At 45.4% G+C, this 27306-nt stretch overlaps 1 protein-coding gene across 1 annotated transcript; it reads left to right on the top strand.

Annotated features, from left to right (window-relative positions):
• The first annotated feature begins 1050 nt into the window (after window positions 1-1050).
• On the top strand, window positions 1051-26609 carry Hdc (histidine decarboxylase). The gene is made up of 12 exons (XM_008831799.3): window positions 1051-1196; window positions 3217-3389; window positions 6354-6467; window positions 7592-7714; window positions 10293-10427; window positions 10675-10818; window positions 11239-11305; window positions 13988-14150; window positions 14233-14323; window positions 19589-19687; window positions 25305-25406; window positions 25559-26609. Exons 1-12 carry the CDS (start codon window positions 1169-1171, stop codon window positions 26291-26293), a joined length of 1974 nt encoding a protein of 657 aa, XP_008830021.1. The 5' UTR covers window positions 1051-1168; the 3' UTR covers window positions 26294-26609.
• Window positions 26610-27306: the final 697 nt, after the last annotated feature.

Here is a 27306-nt window from a genome sequence, read left to right as displayed (position 1 = left end):
CAACCCAGCTCCTGTTCCAGAGTTTTTATAGAGCTTATTCTCCAGCCCCTTCCCCTCTCCCATCCTCTGATCTGTTTTTTTCTGGTGACTGGCTGGCCCCATAAAATTTTAGTGTGGTCCATTACAGACTATTTTTTTGGTCTTTTTGAGACAGGGTCTCCCTGTAGCCCTAGCTGGCCTGGAACTCTCTATGTAGACCAGACTGGCCTTGAACTCACAGAGATCGGCCTGCCTCTGCCTCCCGAGTGCTGGGTTTAAAGGGGTGTACCACCACCGGCTATTTTTTGGACAGGGACTTGCTGTTTTCCTCTGCTTGGGCCTGAGCCTTCTGAGGAACAAAAGGGGCTCCATATAAACAACCCAAGACTCTTTTGATGTTTTGTGACAATGTTGGGGCTCAGGACCTACCCCAAGATTTGACTGCGGGAGACCAGAATCTGCCACCCTTTAATATGTTTCTTTGGAATATTCTGAGAAATGGCAGACAGAGTAGTTCTGAAGAGCTGACCCTTTGTCATAGACATGTGTGAAGAAATCTCCATTAGTAAAACCACCTGCCTCAGGAAGAGGGCAGATTCAGATAACTGTCATTACCAGAGAGATTTTTTTCATTTGATATGAGACATTTATTCGCCTTGTAGAGCTGTGTGGCCCACACTCCCCACTCGAGTCCCTGTTCTGTTCTGCATGCTGCAGGAGCAACCGAAAGACTGCCCTACTCAACGTATTCAAGTAAGCTTTCCTCCCGTTTCTCTGCCTTATTTTGCTTTCCACAGCACGGGCAAATCCCAGCACAAATATTATGTAGTAGTGGAAAAAATCCACGGTGTTTGCTGGGAGCTGGGAGCCTTGTCTGAGGCTGGGGCTGTATTTTCTGAATGCAAGGGCAGAAATTACCGAGGGTTCTTTCACTCCAGCAGGCTTGGGTTGCTAGGGGTAGGCATTAATTTACAAGCGGCAAGTTATGAGGCGGAAAGGGCCAGGAATTAAGCCCGCAGGAAGGGATGTTTATGGGGGCGGAGCTAAGGCAGGGGCAGGAGAATGGTTTAAATGAGGGGCTCACACTGGTTGCACAGCACGATCAAGCAAGAAGCTGGGTTGTTTCCCTTCTGCAGAACTGCCCCCCACTGCCTCCGGTGTCTGTCGGCCAGAAGCAGCCAGAGACTTGATGGAGCCCTGGGAGTACCGCGCTAGAGGTGAGCGACTTCCCGGGCCCGTCCTCCCTGCTGGGAACGCTGCGGGGACCCGCTGCCGAGGGTGTTTGGATTGATTTCCCCAACAGTTTACCCAGGAAAGAATGTGGATCAGAGTTTTTAACTTTCGCTCTCTCTCATTCCCTCACTTCCACACACATAGAAAGGTGCCCACAAACTAGATTTAGATTTGTGATCCACTAAATGGAAAAGGAGGGACTGTTAGCTTCTGAAATAGGAAAGTAAAATTCCCCAATATTTGAAAATCAGCATACAGTCTCCTAGAATTCGTTTCTCCATATGTGAATTTTTTTTAGCATTCATTCCCTAAATATTCACTGAGTACCCACTTGTATCAAACCTTGTACGATAAGCAAAACCAAATGATTTTCTTGTTTCTAGGTTTGGCTTTTCGGGGGGCGGGGGTGAGTTGCTTAAAAGAGAAAATTTAGGACATGTCCAGCAGAGCTGGTGACTGGGATGACTTTGGTCTGCACTTCTTGAGTTTTGGGCTCCTATAATACATGTTAACTTAAAAGAAAAGTTTCTTTTAAAAGTCTGTATGGAAAAAAGGGGAATTTTGAGTGTTTTTATAATTTTTTAATATTCTCATCTTCACTACTAAGTCATAGTGCCTAAAATTCCTTTGCTATAAGATAGTGTCCAGTTTAAAATCTTAACTTTTCCTCTCTCTCCCCCTCACAAGAAATAACTAAGTGGCCACCAAACTTTGCAGGCAGTGTGCATTAGCTTATTTGATTGCTTTCCAAAAGCACGCTTAGCTGAGATCAGGGTCCTGGGAGCTTATCCAGTGGTGTACCACATTCATTTAAGTCTGTGTCTGGCCGAGTGGAGGCTAGGTCCAGAGGGCTCTTATGTCTGCTGGGCACCACCACTGGAGTGCTCAGAGGCTGGGGTAGGAGTGGGGGGACTGGAAGAAATCAGGAAGAGGTGATCCTCGGATTTTTCTGGCCCAGAGTCTGTGGGTAGGAATATTGCATGAGCTGAGATGGAGGGGATAAATCAGGTTCCTTCTCCTGTCTGTCTGTCCATGTCGGGGGGGTGGTGTGTGTGTGTGTGTGTGTGTGTGTGTGTGTGTGTGTCCCGCCTCTTTTGCAGGAGAAACAAGGAGCCCAGGGAACACTAAGGAAGGGTTCTAGATAGTCACAGAAACAGATACAAACACAACCGAAGGGTTGGGGGGTGAGCATGGGGTATACCTCTGAGGACCAAGATTCCCAAAGAGTAAGAGAAAGGAGAGAAAAGCAACTTGCAGGGACTTCGGAGTACTTGGCTTGACCATTTGTTTTGTTACCTTTTAGTTCATTCATTTGATACATTTATTTGCTATTGAAGACATGTGCCAAACCCTGAAGTAAGGGCCAGGGAGCTGTGAACCAGGAGGATTCAAGAGAGCTCTTGTCTGGGGCTTTAGGTCTTGTTCCATGTACCTCAGAAATTATACGCTATTTCTGTATGTGTTTGCAAACTTACAGTTTTAACCAGATGCAGATGTTCCTGAGTGCAAAAATGGGAGAGACAACTAATTCAATGAGACTAGTGAGAAGTTTTTTTTACCTTTTATTAGAACTGGGTGTAGAATGTCCATTCCTCCTAACAAAGAACATTGTGTGTGTGTGTGTGTGTGTGTGTGTGTGTGTGTGCGTGTGAATGTAAAGAGCTACCAGATCTGCTGTGTACCTATAAGATAGTGAATTAATAGCATTTCTGTTTCTGAAAAGAAAAGAAAGGGAGTAGACCATATAGGCAAATGGAGGGGAAGAAAAAGAAACACCCTACTTTGGTGCTAGAGACTTGGCTTTGTAGATTTTTCCTATTCATCGTTCTCTCACAGATTCCTTCCACCAGTCATTCATACCCTCACCCTCAAAGTTGTGCTGGAGATCAGGTCTTCCCAGTCCAGGAATCCATCAAATTTCACCAAGTCTTTTGAGCCCTACCCAAGAGCGACAGGCACAAATGGGCCAAGGGAGCGTGACCTGGTTTCTCCACTCCCTCCTAGGAAAAGAGATGGTGGATTATATCTGGCAGTACCTGAGCACCGTGAGAGAGAGGCGGGTGACACCAGATGTGCAGCCTGGGTACCTGCGAGCCCAGCTCCCTGAGAGTGCTCCAGAGGAGCCTGACAGCTGGGATAGCATCTTTGGAGACATCGAACGGATCATCATGCCTGGGGTGAGATATTGTCACTGCAGGGGTGATTCTGAATTCCGGGGTGGACAGGGATGGGTGGTGCTGAAGAGAGCCTGCCTTGAGTCAGCCTGTGAACATATCCCTTACCCCTTGTCTCCCAACATCAAAGCCCCTCTTTTGGGCATGGGAGGGCTAGAATTTGTGTGAGAGCAGGTTCTGAAGCCAGTATTGACCTGTAGTGCCAGTGTAGAGGAGGAGTATTGACCTGTAGTGCCACCCCCAGAGGTGTGAACAGCTCATGAGACAGGCTGACACATGAAGATTGATTTGAAGGTTCAACTGTGAAGCAAGGTAGGAGAGTCCCTGGCTCTGCCTCTCAGAACCCAGATACTGCCCCAAGACCCTGTGACCTTACCAGATAGATGAAAGAGAGCACAAGGCCCAGAAGGCACCCTAGCTGCCAACTTGGGAGGTCTAGGCCACTGAGAGCCCACCAGCCACTCCTTCCTCTGTGAGTGTCCTTTCTACGAAGGAGGTCTGGTGATTGAGCTGCTTCTAAGGGGCAGGAAAGAGCTTTCACTGATACTGTCTTCTATGGAGGGAGCAGCCTGGGCTGGCATTGTTTTGGGCAGGGGACAGATAGAAGCTGACTGATACATGGGGCTTAAAGCATGAGGCATCTCTAGTTACCAGACCTGAGGAGTGTTACTGGGGTGCTCCTGCTAACATCACCCCGGTTCCCTTCCATGCCCTACACAAGTGCTATACCAGTCCATGATGAGCTAGTTTAATTCTCCTAGTGACTCTTTGACAGACTGGGAAACCAAGGTCTAGAGAAGTTTGTTATCTTGCCCCAAGCCCTAGAGTTAGTGTGTGGCAGATCTAGGATCTCAGCTTGAGCCAGTCTGACCTAGAGGCCCTGCTTTGCCACACTTTAAGTACATAGACTCCCAAACTGGCCCGGGCCATGGCAACACCTATTCTTTAACCCCCTGTACCTATGCACCCTCACTCTCTCTGCTTGGGCCCTTAGATCCTGACCTGTATGTGTCTAGAAACTCTTCCCAGTGTTCACTTGAGGTTTGCCCCCATCATCTCCAAAGAACTTGAAACTGAGATGTGACAGATATGTCTAGAAGCCAAGATGAGAAAATTCTCCAACTCAGAAAATAAGGGCAAGTTTGCACAAAGTTGAAGACTCATTTCTCTTTGACCATTCAGTCTGTTTTGTAAGCATCTTTTGAAAATGTCAGTATTGACACAGTTTTACTGAAAAGGCCAGTGTCCTGATAAGATTATCTCACTGATTTCATTCTGTGACGTGTACAGTGGGCTGAGGAACTAACTAATCTGGAGTAAGACTGAGAGCAACCGTTAACACAGCTGAAAGGAGCTGGTTTGCTAGAGGAAAGGAATCCCAGAAGTTTCCGGGGTGTGTCCAAGAGGCTCATTTCTGGTTTGGGGGTCTGTCTGCTTTGATAAAGTTCTTCTGGTTTATCTTGTCTGATTATTTTACATGAATCAATGATTGCATCTCGGTCAGACCAGGGGTAGAACCCTCCCCCGAGGTTTCCAAAATATAGTCACTAAGCATGTGTGCTGGATAGCTTTAGTGTCAACTTGACACACCTGTGTAGAGGGAGCCTCAACTGGTGAATTTCCTCTATTGGATTGGCCCATGGCCATATCTGTGAGACATCTTCTTGATTATTGAGTCATGTGGGTGGTGCCATCCCCCGGACAGGTGGGCTTATATTGTATAAGAAAGCAGGTTGAGCAGGGGCCCGGGGAGCAAGCCGGTAAGCAGCATTCCTCCATGGCCTGTGCTTCGGCTCCTGCCTCCAGGTTCCTTCCCTGAGTTCTACCTTGGGCTCCCTGATGAACTGTGACCTAGGAGACATGAGATAAAATAAACCCTTTCCTCCCCAAGTTGGTATTGATCAGAATGTTTTGTCACGGCAATGGAGAAATAAACTAGAACAACATACTAATAATGAAGGGTCAATCTTTTGTCTCATCTTCCAGATGACTGTGGCCCCAGAGAGCTGGCCCTTTGCGTTATTTTGGTTGGCACCTCATTGAAAACTGGGTGGTTTTTTTCACTTCCTGATATTTTCTAGACACTAAGGAAAAGTTTCATTTTGATTTAATTCCAATTCTGGAGCGAGGGGGGGTACTACTCTGTTTGGGTGTTTGGGTGTTTAGGTGGGCCCTGGAGCAGGCAGTCTTGGGCCCCGGGTCTCTGCCCCTATAGGGTGCTTGTGACTGGGGATGCTAACTCTTTCTGTCAACTCCATTTCTCATCTGTAAAACAGATTGAGGCTCGACCCTTCTAGGGATGATGTCAGATAAAGTACGGAAGGTGAGAGATATGGGAATCACTACTGTGTCAATTGCTTGGTGAGAATTAAAGGAAGAGGTTTGATGATGGAGAGTCAAGTCAGGATGTGTGATGTGTCCATTACTGGGTGGTTAATTTACTGTTAACATTATTACCTTACAATTTACAGATTTCTTGTTCATACTCATCAGTCCTAGGATTTATTTTATGATGGGAAACTGAAGATGAGGAAGGCACAGGAGAGGTTCTGATTTATAGGGTCTGAAGTGTATATACATTTGAGACCACCTTTAAGAAAAATTAAAAATGAATTTCATAAGAGACATAGACACGTAACTTCAGAGCTTAAGTTCATGAGGCTCACAGTAAATCTACAGGAGCTGATTGGGGACAGGGATAGAAGAGCAACTTGTGTCCTTGGACTTAAGTCTTACTCTCCATTGCTATGTGCAAATGCTCCACTGACGAACTAGCTCACAAAGTGAGGCACGTGGGTAGCAAGAACACCAACAAATGTGCCTTATTTCTATGGAGTGTGTGGCTTGCCTATCTGAAAAGTGTTTCCCCATCCTCAGAGTGGTTTCTTCTGAGCAGAGAGATTCTTTAGAGGAAGAGAGCTTTCTGGATGCCACCCGGTGCCAACTGTGTATATACTCTGTCTCTAGGTGGTACACTGGCAGAGCCCCCACATGCATGCCTACTACCCAGCCCTTACCTCTTGGCCCTCCCTGCTAGGAGATATGCTGGCTGATGCTATCAACTGCTTAGGATTCACATGGGTGAGTAGCAATGGCTGTAACTACTGACAACTGGGGACACAGCAGGGGGTGCCATCCTAGGCCACCTGCATTCTGGATTTATTTTTATTTTTGTTTTTTATGTGTATGAGTGTTAATCCTGCATGTGTGTAAGTGCACTTGTGTCGTGTAGTGCCCACTGAGGACAGAAGAGGACGTTGAATACCGACAGTTGCTAGCTGCCATGTCGGTGATGTGGGTGCTGGGATTTGAACCCAGGTTTTCTGTAAGAACAGTCAGTGCTCTTAACCAATGAGCCATCTCTTCCCCCTCACATGAATTCTGTTTTGATCTCTGAAATGGGCCCAAGTAAATATCAATTAAAAAAAGATATATTATCTATTAATAATGGCTGCATTCTTTAAGCTTAATCTTTATTTAAATCATCCCATCTAATCCTTTAATCCTATAGAATCGCAAGTATTGGCCCGATTTTTAGATGAGAAAATTGAAGTTTAAGTGATTTATCTCCCTAAAATCACAGAGCTTAAGATACTCAGATGAGATTTGGGCTGAGATCTAGGTATTGCTGCCGTTTGTGACCTTAACTAAGCACTTTGACGCCTGTTGAATCACAACTTCCTCTGGACACTTGTCTCTGAGGAGTTAGAGATGTGGGAGGTCCCTTGATAACTCCTTAAGCACCACTCAACTCTGAGCTGTACCCAAAGCCTCCAGGAGCACCTTTATCTTTTAGGCTTGAGCTTTCATAGGGTCTAGGGGCTGGGAAGAATTTGAGGGGTGCTGCTATCTTTTTCAGTAAAGAGCATTGCACTTTCTTAATAAGAAACTTTCCCCTTGGGCTTTAGAATCTCCCTCAGATGGGTGTTTTAGGGACTTTGGGAGCCAAACACAACATAATCATTTCTGGTGTATTTCTCTGCAGAGCCCAGGAAAACCTATTCATTGAGGGCAACATGAGTCTAAAGCCCTCATTCTTTTTGACAGAGGAGGATGAGATGGGGGTGCACACAGGTCCTGGCTTTGACGCCTTCTCTACAGAAGTTCCCACTAGTATTAGTGCAGAGACACTGGTGTTTCTGGGGCTGGTGGGGGCATCTTAGTGGCCTGGGGCTGTGCAGATAAAAGTCCTTTCCCTCTTTCAGGCTTCCAGCCCGGCGTGCACAGAGCTGGAGATGAATGTCATGGACTGGCTGGCCAAGATGCTGGGACTCCCTGAGCACTTCCTGCACTACCACCCCCGGAGCCAGGGGGGAGGTGTCCTGCAGGTGCCTGTAGTGACAACACTCCACCTCACATAGGGGCTGAGCAGGGAAAGCAAAGGCAAATCCCAGACCCTCAGTTCTCCTGTTCTCCATGGACTGTCCTTTCTGTCACCCTGACCACCATTATGATCACCACCACCATCACCTGTACCACTTTTGAGGCTTGGACCTCCTACCCCAGCTTCCACTTCATTTACACCACAACCACCATCTTGGCCACTCTCCTCGTTTCATTTGAAATGGACAAATTCAGCATATAATGATTACATTTCCAGTATTCTTTGATTCAGGTCTCTTAGTTACAATCTGAGATCTCTCCTCCATTGACATATTTCACACCTGTGATCAGAGGAAAAGGGAGGAGAAACAACCAATAGCAAAGTGGTTCAGTGTCTTATCTTCTGACCTTGTCTTTTGGATATCTGTCAAATGATACTTCTATGAATATTTCTGCTTTTTAAATAGTAGTGGCTCAGAGTGGAGTTCTGTGAGCCCTTCCCACAGACCCGTCACATTGTTAGAGGCTTTTCTGTTTGTGAATTCCTGACATACATGAAAATGTGTTTCTGAGAACTTTGAGACTCCCTAAACTCTTGAATTCTGCTAGAACATATATATTTCCTGTTTTATAATCTATAAGTCAGAGATAATGGTATTTCCCAAAAGAGTAGATGTGAGGATTAGACAAACAGAAGCCGTTGTGTTGCTCTGAGATAAAACCTGGCTAAGTTTGATGGGCCCACTTGCTAGCTGAGTTATCTCTTTCCCTCTACAGTCTCTCTGCAAGATTATCAGAACCTTACAAAAAAGACAGACAGCTGCTGCTGCACGTTGTATTATCAAGATATTATATTTGGGATATAAAACTTGCAGTATCTATTCTACATAATCTTGCTTTGTTTTTCCTTTTATTGTTTGTTTGAGGCAGGGTCTCACTCTGTAGTCCAGGCTTATCCTGGAACTCACTGTGTAACCCAGGTTAGCACCAAATTCACAGCAATACTCCTGCTTCATCCTCCTGAGTGCTGATGTTACAGGTATGAACCACCACACCTGGATGGTGGTTTTGCTTCTCAGATGATCATCTCAACAGCCCTGTAGGTTCATAGTATCATCTTTGTGATCTTGAGGTCTTCAGATAACTGTTCTAAAGCTCAGAGAGGTTAGATAACTTGCTCTAGGCTACACAGTTAAGTGGGAGAATGACAATTCAAACTCAGGCTTGTCTAAATCCAAATCACACTTTCTCCTGTGTTCATCAGCCATGTGAACTCAAGCTAAGTCTGTATCCTCTCTGAACATCATTTTCCTCATCTGCAGTATTATATGACTGCTGTGTCAGAGAGGTATTTGAAGATTCAGTGGGACAGGAAGAATTTTATAAACTATGAACTGTGAGACAGACGGTGGGATTATTGCTATTCTGACTTCCTTGTTATGAAGTAATTGCCAGTCACTGAATATCCTAGATTAGATCCTAGGGGATCTAATCTACCCTACTGTCCATGAGGGTGTCCACCTGTTTCTTTAGCAGATTCTGTAGGTTAACTGAATATTCCAAGAACCAAAGACCAAACACTGTGAATGATGAGAAATCAAAGGCTACGGTGAGGCTGCTGATTGGCTTCCAGGAACCCCACAGTCATGTCTGAAGAAAAGTCTCCTTCAACCTTGTCTATTTCAAGGGCTGTCCCTTTAATAATGGGTACTTTTCATTTGGTAGATGGAAAAGATTCCATCTCAGATTTGTAAAACAATTGAAAACAGAACAGAGTCAAATCACTGGCCTCTCATATAAGCCAGTGCTCTCCTGCGATGTCCTGTGACATCAAACTCTGTTTCCATACTTGAAAAGCTGGAGGATTCCCTTGTGCTCTCTTCCTGTCCTCCCTCCCTCCCTCCCTTCCCTCCCTTCCCTCCCTCTCTCCCTCCCTTCCCTCGTCCAGGTTGGCCTCAATCTTGCTCTGTAGTTAAGGATAGCCTTGAACTCTCTCTCTCTCTCTCTCTCTCTCTCTCTCTCTCTCTCTGTCTCTCTCTTCCCTCCCTCCCTCCCTCTCTCCCTCCCTCCCTCTGTCTCTCCCATTCTTTCTTTCTTTCTCTTTCTGTTTCTGCTGGGGATCGAACTTAGGCTTTGTGCATGCTAAACCCGGGCTCTACTACTAAGCTGTACCTCCCTGGTCCCAAGAGTGTTTTTTCTTTTAAATGTTTTACACAGTGAGCAAACATAGCTACAAAAAATTGGAACATATTCTTTTTTATTTCTGGAGCGTTCTCTTTTTTGTTTCTGTAGGGTTTTCCTTCTTTCTAGAGCATTCTGAAGCATTCTTATTTCTGGAGTATTCGCTGTCTGATTTCTGTGGTCACTCTAATAGACATGTTGGCACTGGGTACAAACTTGCTTTCAGAATGCAGAATGGGCATGTGAGTTGGGGAGGAGGGAGGCTCCTTGGTAAGAAACTCTGCTCTTCCTTACTAACATTGATTACACAACACACACGCACCCATGCACAGCAACAAACCTGGGACCCTTGGCTAGAGGACACAGAGAGGCTCTGCCATTGGTAATCCCTCTCCATTACAGAGCACCGTCAGCGAATCCACCTTGATTGCCCTGCTGGCAGCAAGGAAGAACAAAATCCTAGAAATGAAAACATCTGAGCCCGATGCTGACGAGTCCTCTCTGAATGCTCGTCTCATTGCCTACGCCTCTGACCAGGTGAGTTACTCAGCACTGGTCATACCTGGTCAGTGCTTGGCTTCCGGGGTCTTAGTGTTTGAGTAATTTTCATCTAGACATGAGTACTCTGGGTTTCAGGGAAGTTCAGGCCTGGGGGTTGACTCTAGAACGGTAGGGAATGCCATCTTTCAAACATTCCTTTCTTTCAGTCTCAGTCTTCAACCATTTCTGGTCTTGTTCATCCCAGCAAGGCCCCACTGCTGACTGTTTTCCATGGCCCACCTAGGCTCACTCCTCAGTGGAGAAGGCTGGTTTGATTTCCCTTGTGAAGATGAGATTTCTGCCTGTGGATGATAACTTCTCACTCAGAGGAGAAGCTCTTCAGAAAGCCATTGAGGAAGACAAACAACAGGGCTTGGTGCCCGTCTTTGTAAGTCAGGACCTGCCCTTAAGAGTAGCATGATAGGACAGAGATGGTAGCAAACCAGGAATTTGGACAGAATCCTGGTAGGTAATGTGCTGCGAAAAAAAAAAAAAAAAAAAAAAAAAAAAAAAAAAAAAGAGAAATCCTCAAATCTAGTGTTTTATGTTATGAGGTGCTATTTCTCGGTGTGCTGTGAAATAAAATGTATGAGTAACCAGTGCTAAAAAGAAATGGAAGATCCTGCTGCATTTGTATAGCTCAGAGTGTGTATTGTTTTGTGAAATCTTTATTTCAAATATATGGTATGTAGAGTGGGTTGCTATGTAAAATATATTTCTTACGGCAGGTCATGGTAAATGCAGTATGAAATACGTACTGTGGTAGTGGAGGTGCAAATGTGTCACATGAGCCTTTATGTCTCTCTAGGTGTGTGCAACACTAGGGACCACTGGGGTCTGTGCATTTGACAGGCTGTCAGAGCTGGGCCCCATCTGTAAGTATCTGCCCTAACTGGCTAGGAAGATAAGGAATAAAGTTAAATATTTCTTAGAACAAGAACCTGAAACCAGTTCCATGGACGCATTCCCTTTGGTCAGTTTGGAGACTGGGGAGCAGAGGAAATCACCAAAAGTGACAAGGGCCACTTTCAGGTAGCCCAGGTCCTGGGCTTTGTCTAGTAGTGTGACAAAGGCTAGAACTGCTGTATTTTATTATGTTCTAGGAGGGCAAAAGGGGGTGAGTGTGCTAGTCAGCTCTGCACTGTGTACCGAGTAGCTCAGATAATGTGTGAGTGTGCTAGTCAGCTCTGCACTGCTGTACCGAGTAGTTCAGATAATGTGAGTGTGCTAGTCAGCTCTGCACTGCGGTACCGAGTAGTTCAGATAATGTGTGAGTGTGCTAGTCAGCTCTGCACTGTGTACCGAGTAGTTCAGATAATGTGTGAGTGTGCTAGTCGCTCTGCACTGCGGTACCGAGTAGTTCAGATAATGTGAGTGTGCTAGTCAGCTCTGCACTGTGTACCGAGTAGTTCAGATAATGTGTGAGTGTGCTAGTCAGCTCTGCACTGTGTACCGAGTCGTTCAGATGATGTGTGAGTGTGCTAGTCAGCTCTGCACTGCGGTACCAAGTAGTTCAGATAATGTGTGAGTGTGCTAGTCGCTCTGCACTGCGGTACCGAGTAGTTCAGATAATGTGAGCGTGCTAGTCAGCTCTGCACTGTGTACCGAGTCGTTCAGATGATGTGTGAGTGTGCTAGTCAGCTCTGCACTGCGGTACCAAGTAGTTCAGATAATGTGTGAGTGTGCTAGTCGCTCTGCACTGCGGTACCGAGTAGTTCAGATAATGTGAGCGTGCTAGTCAGCTCTGCACTGTGTACCGAGTCGTTCAGATGATGTGTGAGTGTGCTAGTCAGCTCTGCACTGCGGTACCAAGTAGTTCAGATAATGTGTGAGTGTGCTAGTCGCTCTGCACTGCGGTACCGAGTAGTTCAGATAATGTGAGCGTGCTAGTCAGCTCTGCACTGTGTACCGAGTCGTTCAGATGATGTGTGAGTGTGCTAGTCAGCTCTGCACTGCGGTACCAAGTAGTTCAGATAATGTGTGAGTGTGCTAGTCGCTCTGCACTGCGGTACCGAGTAGTTCAGATAATGTGAGCGTGCTAGTCAGCTCTGCACTGTGTACCGAGTCGTTCAGATGATGTGTGAGTGTGCTAGTCAGCTCTGCACTGCGGTACCAAGTAGTTCAGATAATGTGTGAGTGTGCTAGTCGCTCTGCACTGCGGTACCGAGTAGTTCAGATAATGTGAGCGTGCTAGTCAGCTCTGCACTGTGTACCGAGTAGTTCAGATAATGTGTGAGTGTGCTAGTCAGCTCTGCACTGCGTACCAAGTAGTTCAGATAATGTGTGAGTGTGCTAGTCGCTCTGCACTGCGGTACCGAGTAGTTCAGATAATGTGAGCGTGCTAGTCAGCTCTGCACTGTGTACCGAGTCGTTCAGATGATGTGTGAGTGTGCTAGTCAGCTCTGCACTGCGGTACCGAGTAGTTCAGATAATGAAATGATGAAGAGAAAGGTTTTTAAAAAGATTTATTTTTATTTTGTGTGTATGAGTGTTTTGCCTGCATGTATGTAGTATTGCCCCACATGTATGCATGGGCCAGAAGAGGGTATATATTCAGAGGCCAGAAGAGAGTGTTGGATCCTCTGGAACTGGAGTTAAGGACAGTTGTTAGCCATCATATAGGTGCTGGAAACTAAACCCAAGTCCTCTGCAAGGGCAGCCAGTGCTCTTAACTGCTGAACCATCTCCCCAGCCCTGAGAAATGATTTATGTTGGCTCACAATTTTAAAGGTTTCTAGTCCACGATCAGTTGGCCCTGTCACTTTTGGGCCTGGAGCAGGGCCCCAAATTGGGGTACATGTTGGAGAAAAACCAGTCACAGCATCACAAGTCAGAGAGAGGGAGATGAGATCAGAGTTGTACCTCCTCTTCAAGGCACACCCTTAGTGACCCGAAGACCTTTCACTAGGCTCTATTTGCTAAAGGTCTCACCACTTCTCAATAGCACCACCTGTGGAATAAGCTTTTTAGCACATGAGCTTTTGGGGGACATGGAAACCAGACCATAGAGGACCCAGGTTTTCTCAGCTTCTCACTCGTATGTCAGAATCTACTTGAAGCTGCATCTAAACAGAGTGAGGGAAGCACAGTGAAATCGTTTCTGTTCTGTCTCTGGAAAGGAAAAGAGTCTGGCAGGGGAAGCCATGGGAGAGATAAGACAGAAGAAACCCAAAGGTAATTGCTTGATTCCCCAGTGAGAAGCCCACCAAGGGCACATGTCTCTCTGTTGTGTCAGATACACTGACATTGCTTTCTGGGCTACAGAGCAGTGAGTTTTGTGCCAGAATGTTCTAGGTTGAGGCCAAGGGTATAGCGGCCCTCTGGCAGGTGAGAGCAGATTAGGAGGTAGCAGGACCGCTTTAGTTCCATCTCCTCATCCCCCAGCCCCCCATGTCACCCTATCTCCACAGCCAGTGGTGACTCCTTTAGCAAAATGCATCATTCTCCCAGGCTCCTCTTTGCAGCCTGCGTCCGTGTTGGCTAGGCGAGTGATGCCCTTTGGCAGGCCGGTAGTAACTTCATGCCTCCCCCGTAGCAGCTAACATTTGCTTCTTCAGGTACCAGTGAGGGACTGTGGCTTCACATTGATGCTGCTTATGCGGGCACTGCCTTCCTGTGCCCTGAGCTCCGGGGGTTCCTGAGTGGCATTGAGTATGCAGACTCCTTCACGTTTAATCCTTCTAAGTGGATGATGGTACACTTTGACTGTACTGGGTTCTGGTGAGTCAAGGCCTGAGCACACGAGAAAGCCTTGCTTCCTTAGAGAAATCTCAGTCACTAATACCCACCTGGAAACCCACAGGGTCAAGGACAAGTACAAGCTGCAGCAGACCTTCAGTGTGAACCCCATCTACCTCAGGCATGCCAACTCGGGTGTGGCCACGGACTTCATGGTGAGTTTCCAGGAGTGGACAGCCTATGGCCTCTAAGGTGGGGATTGGTTGACCTGGCCCCTGAAGTTCCACATGTCCCTCCCTTCAGAAGACAGCACACTATGAGCTTGCCACATAGCATTGCCACCTTGGGTTTCAAGTTGTCTACAAGTCCACAATATGAAACCCAGAAAACTTAATCCCCCACCGAAATCATAGTTCCTGAATCTTTTTGGTTTGTTTTCTCCCCAGAAGTATTCTCTCACTTCAGATAGATCGCTTTCCTTCTCCATCCTGGCTTACTAGGCAGCAGGGAGGGTGGGATATTTCCTTGGGTGGGAAAGAGGCTTCTTGTTTGAATTCCTTGCATGTCACTATCCTTGTCAGAGGCAAGGCAAGGGCTCTGTGGTGTTCGTGACAAGAATCCCTTCACAAGACTCTTGATGTCTTCAGGCCCTCCCAGCTGCCTGCCCCTCAACTTCCTCACACCCTCAGCATGTACCATGTCTTGGGAAAGCAAGTTTTTGGATTTACTCTTCAATTTGAAGATGAGTCCCTAGTTTTAAGCAAGGCATGATTGTAGATAAACATGCTACAGACCACATGACCAATGAAAGGTTGGAAAGGCAAACATAGTGTGCTTGGTTTGGAGTTCCGTGCAGCTGAGAATATTTGGAAAACCCATCCGAAGTCTCTGAGCTTTGGGGCAGTGGCACTGACTTCACAGGGTATTGTGAGGCTTTAGTGCGAACATCCATGTCAATCACTTATCACAGAACCTGAGTGGGAAATGCTCAACAAATGGTATGCATAAAATTCCTAAAAGGTCTTCTAAACTGCACAGGTTTGCTATTACAACGTGACCAAACATGTAAGTGCTAATGCCAGATTGCCTGGGTTTGAAGCCATGTTCCCCTACTGGGCAGTTTTAAGAAAATGACTTGAACTCTATGTCTAGGTTTCTCTGTGTGAATGAAGACAGTGGCAGTTCCGCTTTCTAGGCTTGCTCTGAAAATTAAACGAATTAATACCTTGTTGTACTGAAAGCAACACTGGACACCTGAGAGTCAGTCTTGGTGAAGAGCTGGAGTGTCTTACCTCCTTGGACATCAGAAATGTCTTTCCCTTTTTTTTTAAAATTAATTTTAAAAATTTAATAACAACATGATTAGAAGAAGCATTTCATTACAACTTTAACACATTCAGTAACAATTTCCAGAGCAAGGCTACATCTCTTTCAAAAGTGGCTGTAAATTTTTAGGTTCACAGTTGGGTTAATACAGTTATACAATATTGAACTCAGTATAAACCCTGTACGACATAAAATTGAATGAGTTTTTACCCTTTAAAGAAGATCTCCATTTCATTTTAAAATACGCTGTTTCCTACATTTTTAATGCTACTAACACTTAGATGTTTGCACATGTGTCTTTGATCTCTGTGTATCTGATGATGACTAGTCACAGTCGGTTACTCTCAGATCCTTAGTACTCTGCCTTGTGTCTTTCCCTTTTAGTTCTGTGGTAATAGCTCTGGCATCACTGGACTATATTGACAGTCCTCCCTTGGATTAGTGCATTCTTCCTTGAGAGTTGTGAAGGTTTCGGACCCTCTAGGGGTGAATAAAGATAGATGATTCCTCTTGCCCTCTCTGATGGTATTCCAAAAAATCTGAATGGAAAAAAAATCTAAATTCTACAGCAGTTATCTTTAGGGCTAGTTTTGATTCTGGCTGTGAAGTGATGCCCGTGATTCTAAGAATGTATTTGGATCTTGATAAATGAAGCTCATAATCTTTGACCAATCTATTTAGAAATCATCCACTGGCCACAACATCTCAAGTCTTTCCTGAGGCTCAGTACCATCAGTTTGGCCTGTGGGATTTTTGCTGTTGCTTTTTAAAATATATTTTATTTATTATTTTTATTATTTTATATGTATGAGTGTATTGCCTGCATGTATGTGAGTGCAATGCCTTGGAGGTCAGAAGAGGCCTTCGGATTCCCCTGGAACTGGAGTTAAGGACGGTTCGTAGCTGCCATGTGGGTGCTGGGAATCAAACCCGGGTCCTCTGCAAGAGCAGTCAGTTCTCTTAACCGCTGAGCCATCTCTCCAGCCCGCTTTTTGTTTTTTGAGACAGAGTACGGTATTCCAAGCTGACCTGGAAGTCACTGTGTATGTAGTTCAAGCTGGCTAGAAACTCACTATGTTTTTCAGGCCAGCCTGGAACTCACTGTGATGTCCAGGCTGGCCTTGAACCTGCGCTAGTCCTCTGCCTCGTTTCCTGGGTGCAAGAATTGTAGGTGTAAGTCACCATGTCTGTCTTTTTAAAGTTTTTTTCTGTTTTCTAGGTAGCAAAAGCATTAAATTAGAGCTGGGTGTGGTAGCACATACCTGTAAGCACAGTACTTGGGAGACCAATAGGAGGACAGAGAGGTCAAGACCAGTTAAAATATATAGTGAGACTGTTTTAAAAACAAACTTTTCCCAGTGCTGGTCCAGAGAATCGTCCTTGTTTTGCTGCTGCATCCAGAAGGTACTGTTCTGTGTTCATCGTTTCCCATGTGGATTTTTAAAAAAGTGTAATTAAATGAATTTGACATAGGTTCAACAAAACGCCTTCAATTCTCAGGAGGATAGTAGTTCCAACTTACAAGGTTCAGTATCTTCAAATCACCTTTTTTTTTTTTTTTTTTTTTTTTTTTTTTTTTTTGAGATAGCCTCTAATGTAGTTCAGGCTGACTTTGAACTCACTATGTAGACCTTAAACTTTGATTTCTCCTGTCTCCACCTCCAGAATTCTGAACTCAGACATGTGCCATTCATGCCCAATTTATGCTGTGCTGAGGATCAGACCCAGGGCTTCATGAATGCTAGGCAAGCATTCTACCTACTGAACTATATCCTCAGTTCTGTCCTGGAAGGTGTACTATTACTTTCACAATGCTAGTAGTCCCTGAGTATAAAGTACCCGGAGAGATATTCATGACTCAAAACTCCAGTGTTGTTTGAGGGTCACCGATAATGCGCTCTTAGAAACAAGCTGAGTCTCTGGGAATGCCTTTCTCAGCTGTTCTCATTTGAGAGCATCTCCAGGGCAGGAAGCTTCCATCCCACGTTACTGTGTACTCCAACACATTTAATTTTCAAGTCTGCAAAGAAAGTTACAGAACAATGAAACTGCTCTCTGTGGTAATCCCGAGGTCCTCATAGCTGCTCTGACTCATATTCCAAGCTTTTTTTTTGCACCCAGGTGGCTGTGGTTTTAAATAGAAGCTTAGCCCTGTTCTGAGAGGAACTAGAAACGGAGGCAATCCAGGAGAAGAGATGCAGGTGCCAAATTTGGGAAGGGGAGCTTTGGAATCATCTAGAATCAGGGCTAGTGTCTGTGCCGTCAGTGAAGCTCTTCTGCACTTCATTTCACACCTCTCCAGTGTAGAGAGTACCAACAGAAGGCAGACTTATACAACTTTAAGGACAGAGCAGGCTGGGAGAAAACTCAAGGTAAATAAGTGTCCTACCAGTCATTCTAAGTACTAATTTCCAGATCCAGGAGAAATTAGCTAAAACAATTTCTGGGTCTGTAACGTTTGGTTTTGGAAGAATGCCAAGAAGAATTGGGAGTGAATATTGTGAGATTAGTGAAAATCGCAATGGAAATGATCCCCGCCTCTCCCTGTTAACTGTCTGGTGAAAATTAATTTTACCACAATCATCTAGAAACCAGGATATTTTAGAGGGAGCTCCCAGTACCCACTTACTCTGCTTGATTGTACTTTGACAAGGGGTTGGGACCCATGTTTATTCCCTGCTTCATGGATTTCTGCCCTTTTCCTAGATTTTGATGCCCTCTGCTGGCAAAAAAAAAGTCCTTGTGTTGGTCCTTCACCAGAACTTTGCTTGGAAATCCAAGGTTTAGTGTGTTCTTGCGGGAGATAAATTGTCCGTCACACAAGGGTAATGTACTAGCTGCCCCTGGCTTGGGGAGCTAGGGTGAAAGATGAAGGTGAGGGTATTGGTGAGGATTTGGTAATCCTGTGGAGAGAGGCAGTTAAATATTTGACTTGAAAATTTTTTTGTGTTGGCAGAAATTGTGGTGGAAGCTTTCTGACATCTGAAGGAAGGGTTGGGAGATGCAAATGTTTTCCAAACCATTTGCTGAGAAATTAGTTCAGAAATTTTCAAATCCATGGTAACTGCAACTGAAACTTTGAACTTCAAACTTTCTTTCTTTCTTTCTTTCTTTCTTTCTTTCTTTCTTTCTTTCTTTCTTTCTCTCTCTCTCTCTCTCTTCCTTCCTTCCTTCCTTCCTTCCTTCCTTCCTTCCTTCCTTCCTTCCTTCCTTCCTTCCTTCCTTTCTTTCTTTCTTTTTCTTTTTCTTTTTGTCTTTTGAAACAGAGTCTCCCTGTAGCCTCAGCTGGCTTGGAACTCACTATGTCACTATGTAGACCAGGCTGGTTCTGAACTCAGGGCCTCTGCCTCCCGAGTGCTAGGATTAAAGGTGTGTACCGCCATGCTCGGCTGAACTTCAAGCTCTTTAGAATTGATACCAGAACAAAGGGTCAATTTTAGTCTGAGGCAGACAGTCAGGTGCTCATCTGAAATCTGAAAGCTTGAGAGATGCGTCAGAGGTCACAGGAGTCTCACAGGCAAAAGCCAGAAAGTGGCAGTGAGGTTTTAATAAGGACTAATTGATGTCATTCGTAGCTCACATCGTCTAAACAGTCTACACTGGCTTACCATCCTCTGAGTTTTTGCATCTATTGCCCTTAGGAGGTGGCATCCATTTTCCTGGCAGGTGCTTTTTGATCTGTGTCACTGATGAGCCAGCAAGGTAGCTCTGCCCAAGGACATACAAGGTACTAAGTGGGAGAGTTGGAGGAGCACCCCAGCTCTGCCAAGCCCCGGTGTTTGAGCTCTTAATTACTATACTTTTAGCCACTATACATTTTGAGAAGAATAAAAATAGAGCTTTAATTTCTGCTTTTCAAGGAACTTGCCTCTTTGGAATTTCTAGACTGGGATGAAATGTCTAAAACAGCAATTTCCGTGATGTGTCCTTCCTATTGGCTGCAGGTCACAGGCTTGGTTTGCAGTTGCACTGCTGTATCAGTGGATACCTTCTGGATAACTTTGCCAAGGTTTGCTCCTTAGCAACAGTTTCAGGAGTCATGGCAACACCATCCACCCCAGGAGGGCTGGACAGGCAATACACAATGCTGTGAGTACCCAAGGGAGTGGGCACCTTGTTTCTAACCATGGTCTCTCGTGTTCTTTTGTTTCTAGCATTGGCAGATCCCCCTGAGCCGACGATTTCGCTCTATTAAGCTCTGGTTCGTGATTCGGTCCTTCGGGGTGAAGAACCTTCAGGCTCATGTCAGACATGTATGTAGTGTGAACCACATGGGACTGAGTCCACTTGTGTTGTTTTGTTTTTTCATAGGGAGGGAGACTTGTCTCCATTTTTGCCCAAGGGATCCTTAGTGTCTGACTCAGGTGCTACAGCCCGAGGAGGGGCTTCTGGGATTTGATTACTGGTTCTCTAGAGTATCCCTGTTTGATATAGCCCCTTTGGGCTGTCTGTAATTTGTAGCTCACATTGCTTATGTTCTAAACTGTCAATATTAATGACATTTATTTACCAGTTTCTTGTGAGTTTGTTTGTATCTGTTGTCCTATCACTTCCTTGAGTGTATTTCACTTTCCTTTCGCTGTCATTGAGAACTGGGCACTGCTAGCTAGCTCAAAAGCCTAGTTTACAGAACAGAAAGAGAAGTTTACAGAAGAGAAAGAGAAGATAAGTCAAAGGGCAGTATGTATGGCCAAAGTGAGGCCATATCTTTTTTTGTGGGGGACACCCCGATTGTCACAGCTGGCTGAAATTATACTCACCGCTAATGGTGATGCCTCAGCTCCAGCACCTCTGGCTTGCAGAGAGACCTCCCTGCCTTTCCTGTTCAATTCAATAACCACAGAATTATTGTGCTAGGAAAGGGACACTCATGTTGTTCATTGAACAAGGAGACATTGAGCTGAGCACTTGGGCCAGTGGCATTTCTAAACAGCTGACTCAAAAACACTATTTAATCACTAAGCATATTGTTTCCTTTCCACTTTTCCTCCAGGGAATTCCTTCTTCATTTAACAAACCAGAACAAAATAAAACGGTGAGGGCAGTAACTAGACTTAGCAGTGAGTAGTTGCCACTTAGCACACTGTGGGACCTCAGGCACCGTGCACCCTCCTACTCAAGATCAGAGGGTAGTGGGTGGGGAATTTAAGACAATGGAAGTGCCAAATAAGCATAGATTTCTTTTGCCTACTGCTTGGGATTGGATATTCAACAAGTAGGTAGGTGCTGGGCCACCATCGCCAACGCTACCTTCTGCCAGCCAACCCTCTAATGACCCTTGTTCTCCTACTGTTTTATCACACCAGCTCACACCTTGGGCCTGCTTTGTTTGATTACCAGTCTGCACCTCAGCTTGGGCATTTCACAGACACATCCAAACCCCATGGCCGTGCTATGCCTGCACCCCGCCTTGTCCATCATAGACAGTGCCTTTTCCTCTCCAGAAGGTGTTAAGCTTCTTTGGGTATTCTTCCTGTCTGAGTCTGAGTCTCTGCTTCTGTGGTATCCCCAGGGTCACCTGTTCAAATGCACTTGAACGACTAGGAGCAAAGACATGACAGTGAAGATGAATGAAAATGGAGTTATTTGATATGAGTGAATTTTATCTTTCTCTTCTTTGGGGGTCTTTTTTGGAGACAGGGTCTCCCTGTAGCTCCAGCTGGCCTGGAACTCATTATGTAGACCAGGCTGTCCTTGAATTCACAGAGATTTGCCTTCCTCTGCCTCCTGAGTGCTGGAATTAAAAGCGTGTGCCACCATGCCTGGAGAATTTTCTCTCTTTAAACTGTGATTGTGTTATTACTTGCACAGTACTTTCAATTAAAAAATACATATTGGCTGGGCATGGTGGCACACGCCTTTAATCCCAGCACTCGGGAGGCAGAGGCAGGCAGATCTCTGTGAGTTCAAGGCCACATAGTGAGTTCCAGGCCAGCTGGGGCTACAGAAAGACCCTGTCTCAAAAGACCCCCCCACAAAAAAAAACATATCATGCCTCATTAGAATAGGTGGTCACTCAGATCAGGTAAGGCTCAGAGACGGTAACTGTCTGGCCCAAGAATGAAAGGCCTAGGACTTTATTCTAACCTGATTAGTCTCAAGCCCTTTCTCTGTAGTCATGGCTGCCTCTTACAGTGCTGAGTTCTTGAAATCAAGCTCTTAGAAAGCTTTGTATTCCTACCCTACAGAGTGGTGCTTTATAGATTTGAATTTTAGTTTTACCTTTAAGATTTTTTTATTTATTATTTTTATTTTATGTGTATGCATGTATTGCCTGCATGTAGGTAAGTGCATCCGTGTCGTGCAATGCCTTCGGAGGACAAAAGAGGCTGTCGGATCCCCTGGGACTGGAGTTATGGACAGTTGTTAGCTTCCATGTGGGTGCTGGGATTCAAACTCAAGTCTTCTGCAAAACAACCAGTGTTCTTAACCGCTGAGCCATCTCTCGAGCCCCTAGTTTTACCTTTTTATGACCCTGGGCAGATTACTTAATCATTCTGTATTTGCCCTCTGGATTTATAACGTGAAAATTTGGTAATGCCATTCTCAAAGGTTAAATGAGATAATACACATGCAGTTCTTAGCACAGGGCTTGATAGTTAATAGTTATTCCCCCACTTTGATTTTTCTTATCTTTTTTTTTTGTTTGTTTGTTTGTTTTGAGACAGGGTCTCCCTGTAGCCGCAGCTGGCCTGGACCTTGTTATGTAGACCAGGCTGGCTCCAGTCTCACAGAGATCTACATGCCTCTGCCTCCCAAGTGTTGGGATTAAAGGCGTATGCCATCATATTCTTCCATTGTTTTAATTGCTATTTTTTATTTTACACGTGTGAGTGTATTGTGCATGGATGTAAGTGCACCCGTATCATGCAATGCTCTTGGAGGTCAGAAGAGAACATCAGATTTCATGGAACCGGAGTTATGGATGATTGTTAGCCACCATGTGGATGCTGGGATCGAACCTGGGTCCTCTGCAAGAGCAGCCAGTGCTCTTGACCACTGAGCAACCATCTCCCCAGCCCCCATATTTTTAAAACTTTTTACAAAAGGTATAGCCCAGGCTGACCTCAAACTTGTCCTCTTCAGGACTTGCCAGGCATCCCTACCTCAACCGGGTGTTTTTCTTTCTAATGATAAAAATTGTTGTTACCATCACCATCTCCATTACCTACAGCAGAGATTGGAAAACTTATGTAAAAAGCCAGATACTCAAAAAGGAAGGAAGAAAAAGAAAAAAAAATACTGTTTTGTGGTTTTCACAGTCTCTGTTGTGACTATCTAACCCTGTCCTTGTAACACAAAGCCATCATAAACAATATATGAACACATGGGCACAGCTGAGTGTTTTCTAAAAAACCTGTTGAGAAAAGAAGTGGACCTCTGGCTGCTTCTCCCTGGCAAGTGGTGTGGGTGTGACTGCCCAGGAGGGAGTGCTGTTCTCATCCCCAGGAGGGGGCTCTGTGGTAGCCAGCTACCTGTGCTGCATCCTCCCCCAGGCCTCTGTTCTAGCTTGTAAACAGCTTGCATCATCGGAGGGAGCAGAGAGTGGCAGGAGGAGAAAGTGCTCCATATCCGGACCACCTGCCTTCTGCCACTTGGGCCTTGGGACAGTCCCTTTCCTTGGCTTCTCCTAGAAAGTTAGGAGGTTGACCAAGCTGCGCTCTAGGTCTTTTTCTTTGCCCCAGAGCATCAGCTTCATGTTCCTTAGCATGGTTTGTAGTCTGCACCTGAGATACCTTCGTGGGACATTTTAGAGTTTAGAGAATTTTGGCAGGGCAGGTGGTGGAAATGTGCCTGGAGGGGGAAGGAGTTGTAGGGCTGAATCATGACAAGTTTAGAAAACCAAGAGGAGCTAGAGAACACTTGGAATGCTTTCCCAAGGGTGGAGACTGGGACTTTGTGGGGCTTGGTTGGGGCTGTAGCTCAGTGGGTAGACTGCTTACCTCCCAGTACACAAAGCCCTGTGTTCGGTCCCCAGGGCCACATGAACCTCATGTGGTGGTATGCCTGTCATTGTGGCACTGGAGAAAGGATCAGGTGTTCAGGGTCATCCTCAGCTACATAGTGAGTTTGAGGCCAGCCTGGGAGACATGAGAGCCTGTCTCAAGAAAACAAAACGAAACAAAACAAAACAAAACGTTCTTGGGGCAGCGATTAATGATTAGAGACTGAGACAGGCCATAAGTTGGAGAGAGAAAATGAAGCAACTGAAAGTTGGTACAAATTGCCCAGTGTTTCCTCATGGTCAAGGACAATCGGCTGAATCTCTTGCCTTCCCTTGAGCAGCAGGTGCACCAGTTGATAAAAATCACTTAGTGGAAATAGTATGAAAGAAAAGACAAATCTTGTCTTTTTTTTTTTTTTTTGAGACAGGGTCTTCTGCGGTCTAGGCTGGCTACAAACTTAGCTGTGAAGCTGAGAAGGATGACCCTGGACCTTTTCTTTTCCCTCTCTTTTTCTCTCTCAACAGACTCTCATTATATAGCCTTGGTTGGTCTGGAACACAATACATAGACCAAACTGGCCTCAGAGATCTACTTGCTTCTACCTCCCCAGTGCTGGGGTCAAAGGCATTCACCACCATGCTTGGTTTTGTTCTGTTGTGGAGACTGAACCCAGGATTTCACGCATGCTAGGCAACTGTTCTGCCAGTTGAGCTGCATTCCCAGCCCAGTCCTGTCCTTGTTTATTTAAAAATTCTAGGTATAAGTTAAACCCAAGAAAACCAGAGGAAAAATGAAAAGATGATGTAATGTTTAATAAAAGATTAATTTGATGGGCTGGGGAGATGGCTCAGTGGTTAAGAACACTGGCTGTTCTTGCAGAAGACCGGGTTCGAATCCCAGCACCCACATGGCAGCTAACAACTGTCCGTAACTCCAGTTCCAGGGGATCCGACACCCTCTTCTGTCCTCCGTGGGCATTGCACAACACGGGTGCACTTACCTACACACAGGCAATACACACATACACATAAAAATAATAAAATATTTAAAAAAGATTAATTTGACACGAAATCTTGGTGATACAATATACATAACAACTGGGTGTGGTGGCACACACCTTAATCCCAGCACTTGGGAGGAAGAGGCAGGTGGATTTTCTATGAGTTCGAGGCCAGCCTGGTCCACATAGTGAGTTCCAGGCTAGCTGGGGTTACAGGCAGACCCTGTCTCAACAAAACAAAACAAAACAAAAAATATACATAGCATATAATGTAGCATGTTTTGGCATACAGTTTAGTGTGATAGTACCTATACCAACAATATCAGATGAGTATCACTAGTTCTAGAACATTTCATCATCCCAAGCAGGAACTCTGCACTTATGAACTAGATGCAGAGGCTTTTCCACGGTATAGATAGTGATATATAAAAATTAAGTTTCCTGTGGAGTGCCAGTTAAAAAGGATGAGAGGGCCTTTGAGGTACAGTGTCAAGAGCTTGGTGAGCTTCAGAGGCAAGTCAGCCTATGCAGAGGCAAGAGTGTTGCTTAGCCCTGTGTGCATTAGCTAGAGTGTATCTCTCTCTAGATACTGAATTAAGGTTCTTACCTGCTCCTTTGGCTGTGGAGAAACTGAGAAGCTGGATTGGAGGTTGGTTGCCTGAGTTACAAAGCACACAGCTTTTGAGTTCTGGGGCTAAGTTGAAAGAGAACCCTGAGATAAAAGTTCTCTGAGGTGATAGGAAACAAGATAGTGGAGGTTTTCTAGCTTGAGTATGAGCTAACTGAAATGGAGAAGACAGGAGACAGTGCCCTCTCAGGTCTCCATGCCTCATCTGTCACTGGCCTAAATGTGTGTGTGAAAGTTGGTGGAGTTTGTTTCTTGCCAGACTGTTAATCCCAGTTTTTCTACATTTACAATTCCAGGGCATGGAAATGGCGAAATATTTTGAATCTTTGGTCAGAAATGACCCTTTCTTTGAAATTCCTGCCAAGAGACACCTCGGTCTGGTGGTTTTCCGTCTGAAGGTAATGCCCTCTTCCATGGCTCCCTGGGAGAGATGTTGTTTGGTATTTTCAGAGTCGAGTGGTTGTTGAGTCTCTTAGACCACTAAATGTTGGACTCTGAGGAATGTGTACAGGGATGTGATAGACTCCAATTCTCTTTGTCCTTCAAACAGGGTCCTAACTGTCTCACAGAAAGTGTGTTAAAGGAAATAGCCAAAGCTGGTCAGCTCTTCCTCATCCCAGCCACTGTCCAGGACAAGCTGATCATCCGTTTCACCGTGACATCCCAATTTACCACCAAGGATGACATCTTGAGAGATTGGAACCTCATCCGAGATGCTGCCACTCTCGTCCTGAGCCAGCACTGCACTTCCCAGCCAACCCCTCGGGAAAGGAGCCTCATCCCTCCAATCAGAACCCTGGCCAGTGGATTATCCCTGGAGTCTGTCAATGAGGGAGGAGATGATCCAGCCCAGGCCAGGAAGATCATCAAGCAGCCCCAGCACATGGGAACCAGTCTGGTGAGAAGGGAAGACAGCTGTGACCTTGACAGTCTGCTGGATCCTCTTGATGACTGCTTTTCAGAAGAGGCCTCAGATGGCAGCAAGCACAAGCTGTCGTCCTTTCTGTTCAGCTACCTGTCGGTGCAGAGTAAGAAGACAGTACGATCCCTCAGTTGCAACAGTGTACCCATGAGTGCTCAGAAGCCACTGCCCACAGATGGTTCTACAAAGAATGGGGGCTCCTCCCGGGTCAGGATCTTTTCCAGGTTTCCGGAAGAAATGATGATGATGAAGAAAAGTGCCTTCAAAAAGCTGATCAAGTTCTACAGTGTCCCCAGCTTTCCTGAATGTAGCTCTCAGTGTGGGCTCCAGCTGCCCTGCTGCCCCCTGCAGGCCATGGTGTAGACAGGCGTCATCAACCAGAATCCAAAGATGTGCGTCAGGGAGTCTGTGACCTCCTCAAAATTGTGTGCCGTTTGTGTGCTTCTGTATATGTGCACTGGAAGGGGGAGTAAGTCCATAATTTTGATCAGATTCTCACAGGGGTTCATGACCAACAATGGGATGTAATTGAAGAGTTTAAGCCATAATGAACAAGAGGCTTCCAGTAGCTTGTCAGACAGAAAGGGCCCCCATTGGTGTACTGACAGGCAGCTTCTGTGGCTCAGCTTGTAGTATGAAATTTCATCTAGAAATAAATTGTGCTTATCTCTGAAATAAAGCATACTGTGTTTGACTTATTTGACACCTAAAACATTGATAAACTAATGAAGCTTCACCTGGGGCAGGTATCTTATCGATTCTGTGCTTCAGACTCCTGTTGATTTTAACTTAATTGTGAGAAAATGGAGTTGGAGTAGCCCTTGGTAGTGAAGAAGGAAGGCAGCTTGTGTTTTTTTTAAAAAATATTTTATTCTTATTTTGTGTATGAGTATTGCCTGCATGTATGTGAGTGCACCCGTGTCATGCAATGCCACAGAGGTCAGAAAAGGGCTTCAGATTCCCCTGGAACTGGAGTTAAGGATGGTTCCTAGCTGCCGTGTGGGTGCTGGGAATCAAACCCGGGTCCTCTGCAAGAGCAGTCAGTGCTCTTAACTGCTGAGCCATCTCTCCAGCCCCACATCTTGTAGTTTTAAAGCATCCATTCTCAGTTAACATTGTGGCTTTCCAGTTTGTTCATGTAAAATTCTGTCCTCGCCTGAGGCAGAGGTGTCCTTGTTTGCCCTGGAATTGCCTGGGGAAAGAGTCTTTTAAAAAAACACTAATTTCTGGGCCTGTGGAGGTGGTTCAGCAGTTAAGAGCATGCATTGCTCTTGCAGATCAGAGTTTGGTTCCCAGGACCTGTGTTGGGAGACTCACAACTGTCTATAATTCCAGCTCCAGGCCATGTGATGCCTCTGGTGTCTGTGGACACCTGC

The sequence above is a fragment of the Nannospalax galili genome, unplaced genomic scaffold, assembly GCF_000622305.1.
Source record: "Nannospalax galili isolate Female #2095 unplaced genomic scaffold, S.galili_v1.0 scaffold735, whole genome shotgun sequence".
NCBI lineage: Eukaryota > Metazoa > Chordata > Mammalia > Rodentia > Spalacidae > Nannospalax > Nannospalax galili.
Note: the sequence above shows the minus strand (reverse complement) of the source record. Positions and strands in the feature narration are given on the sequence as shown.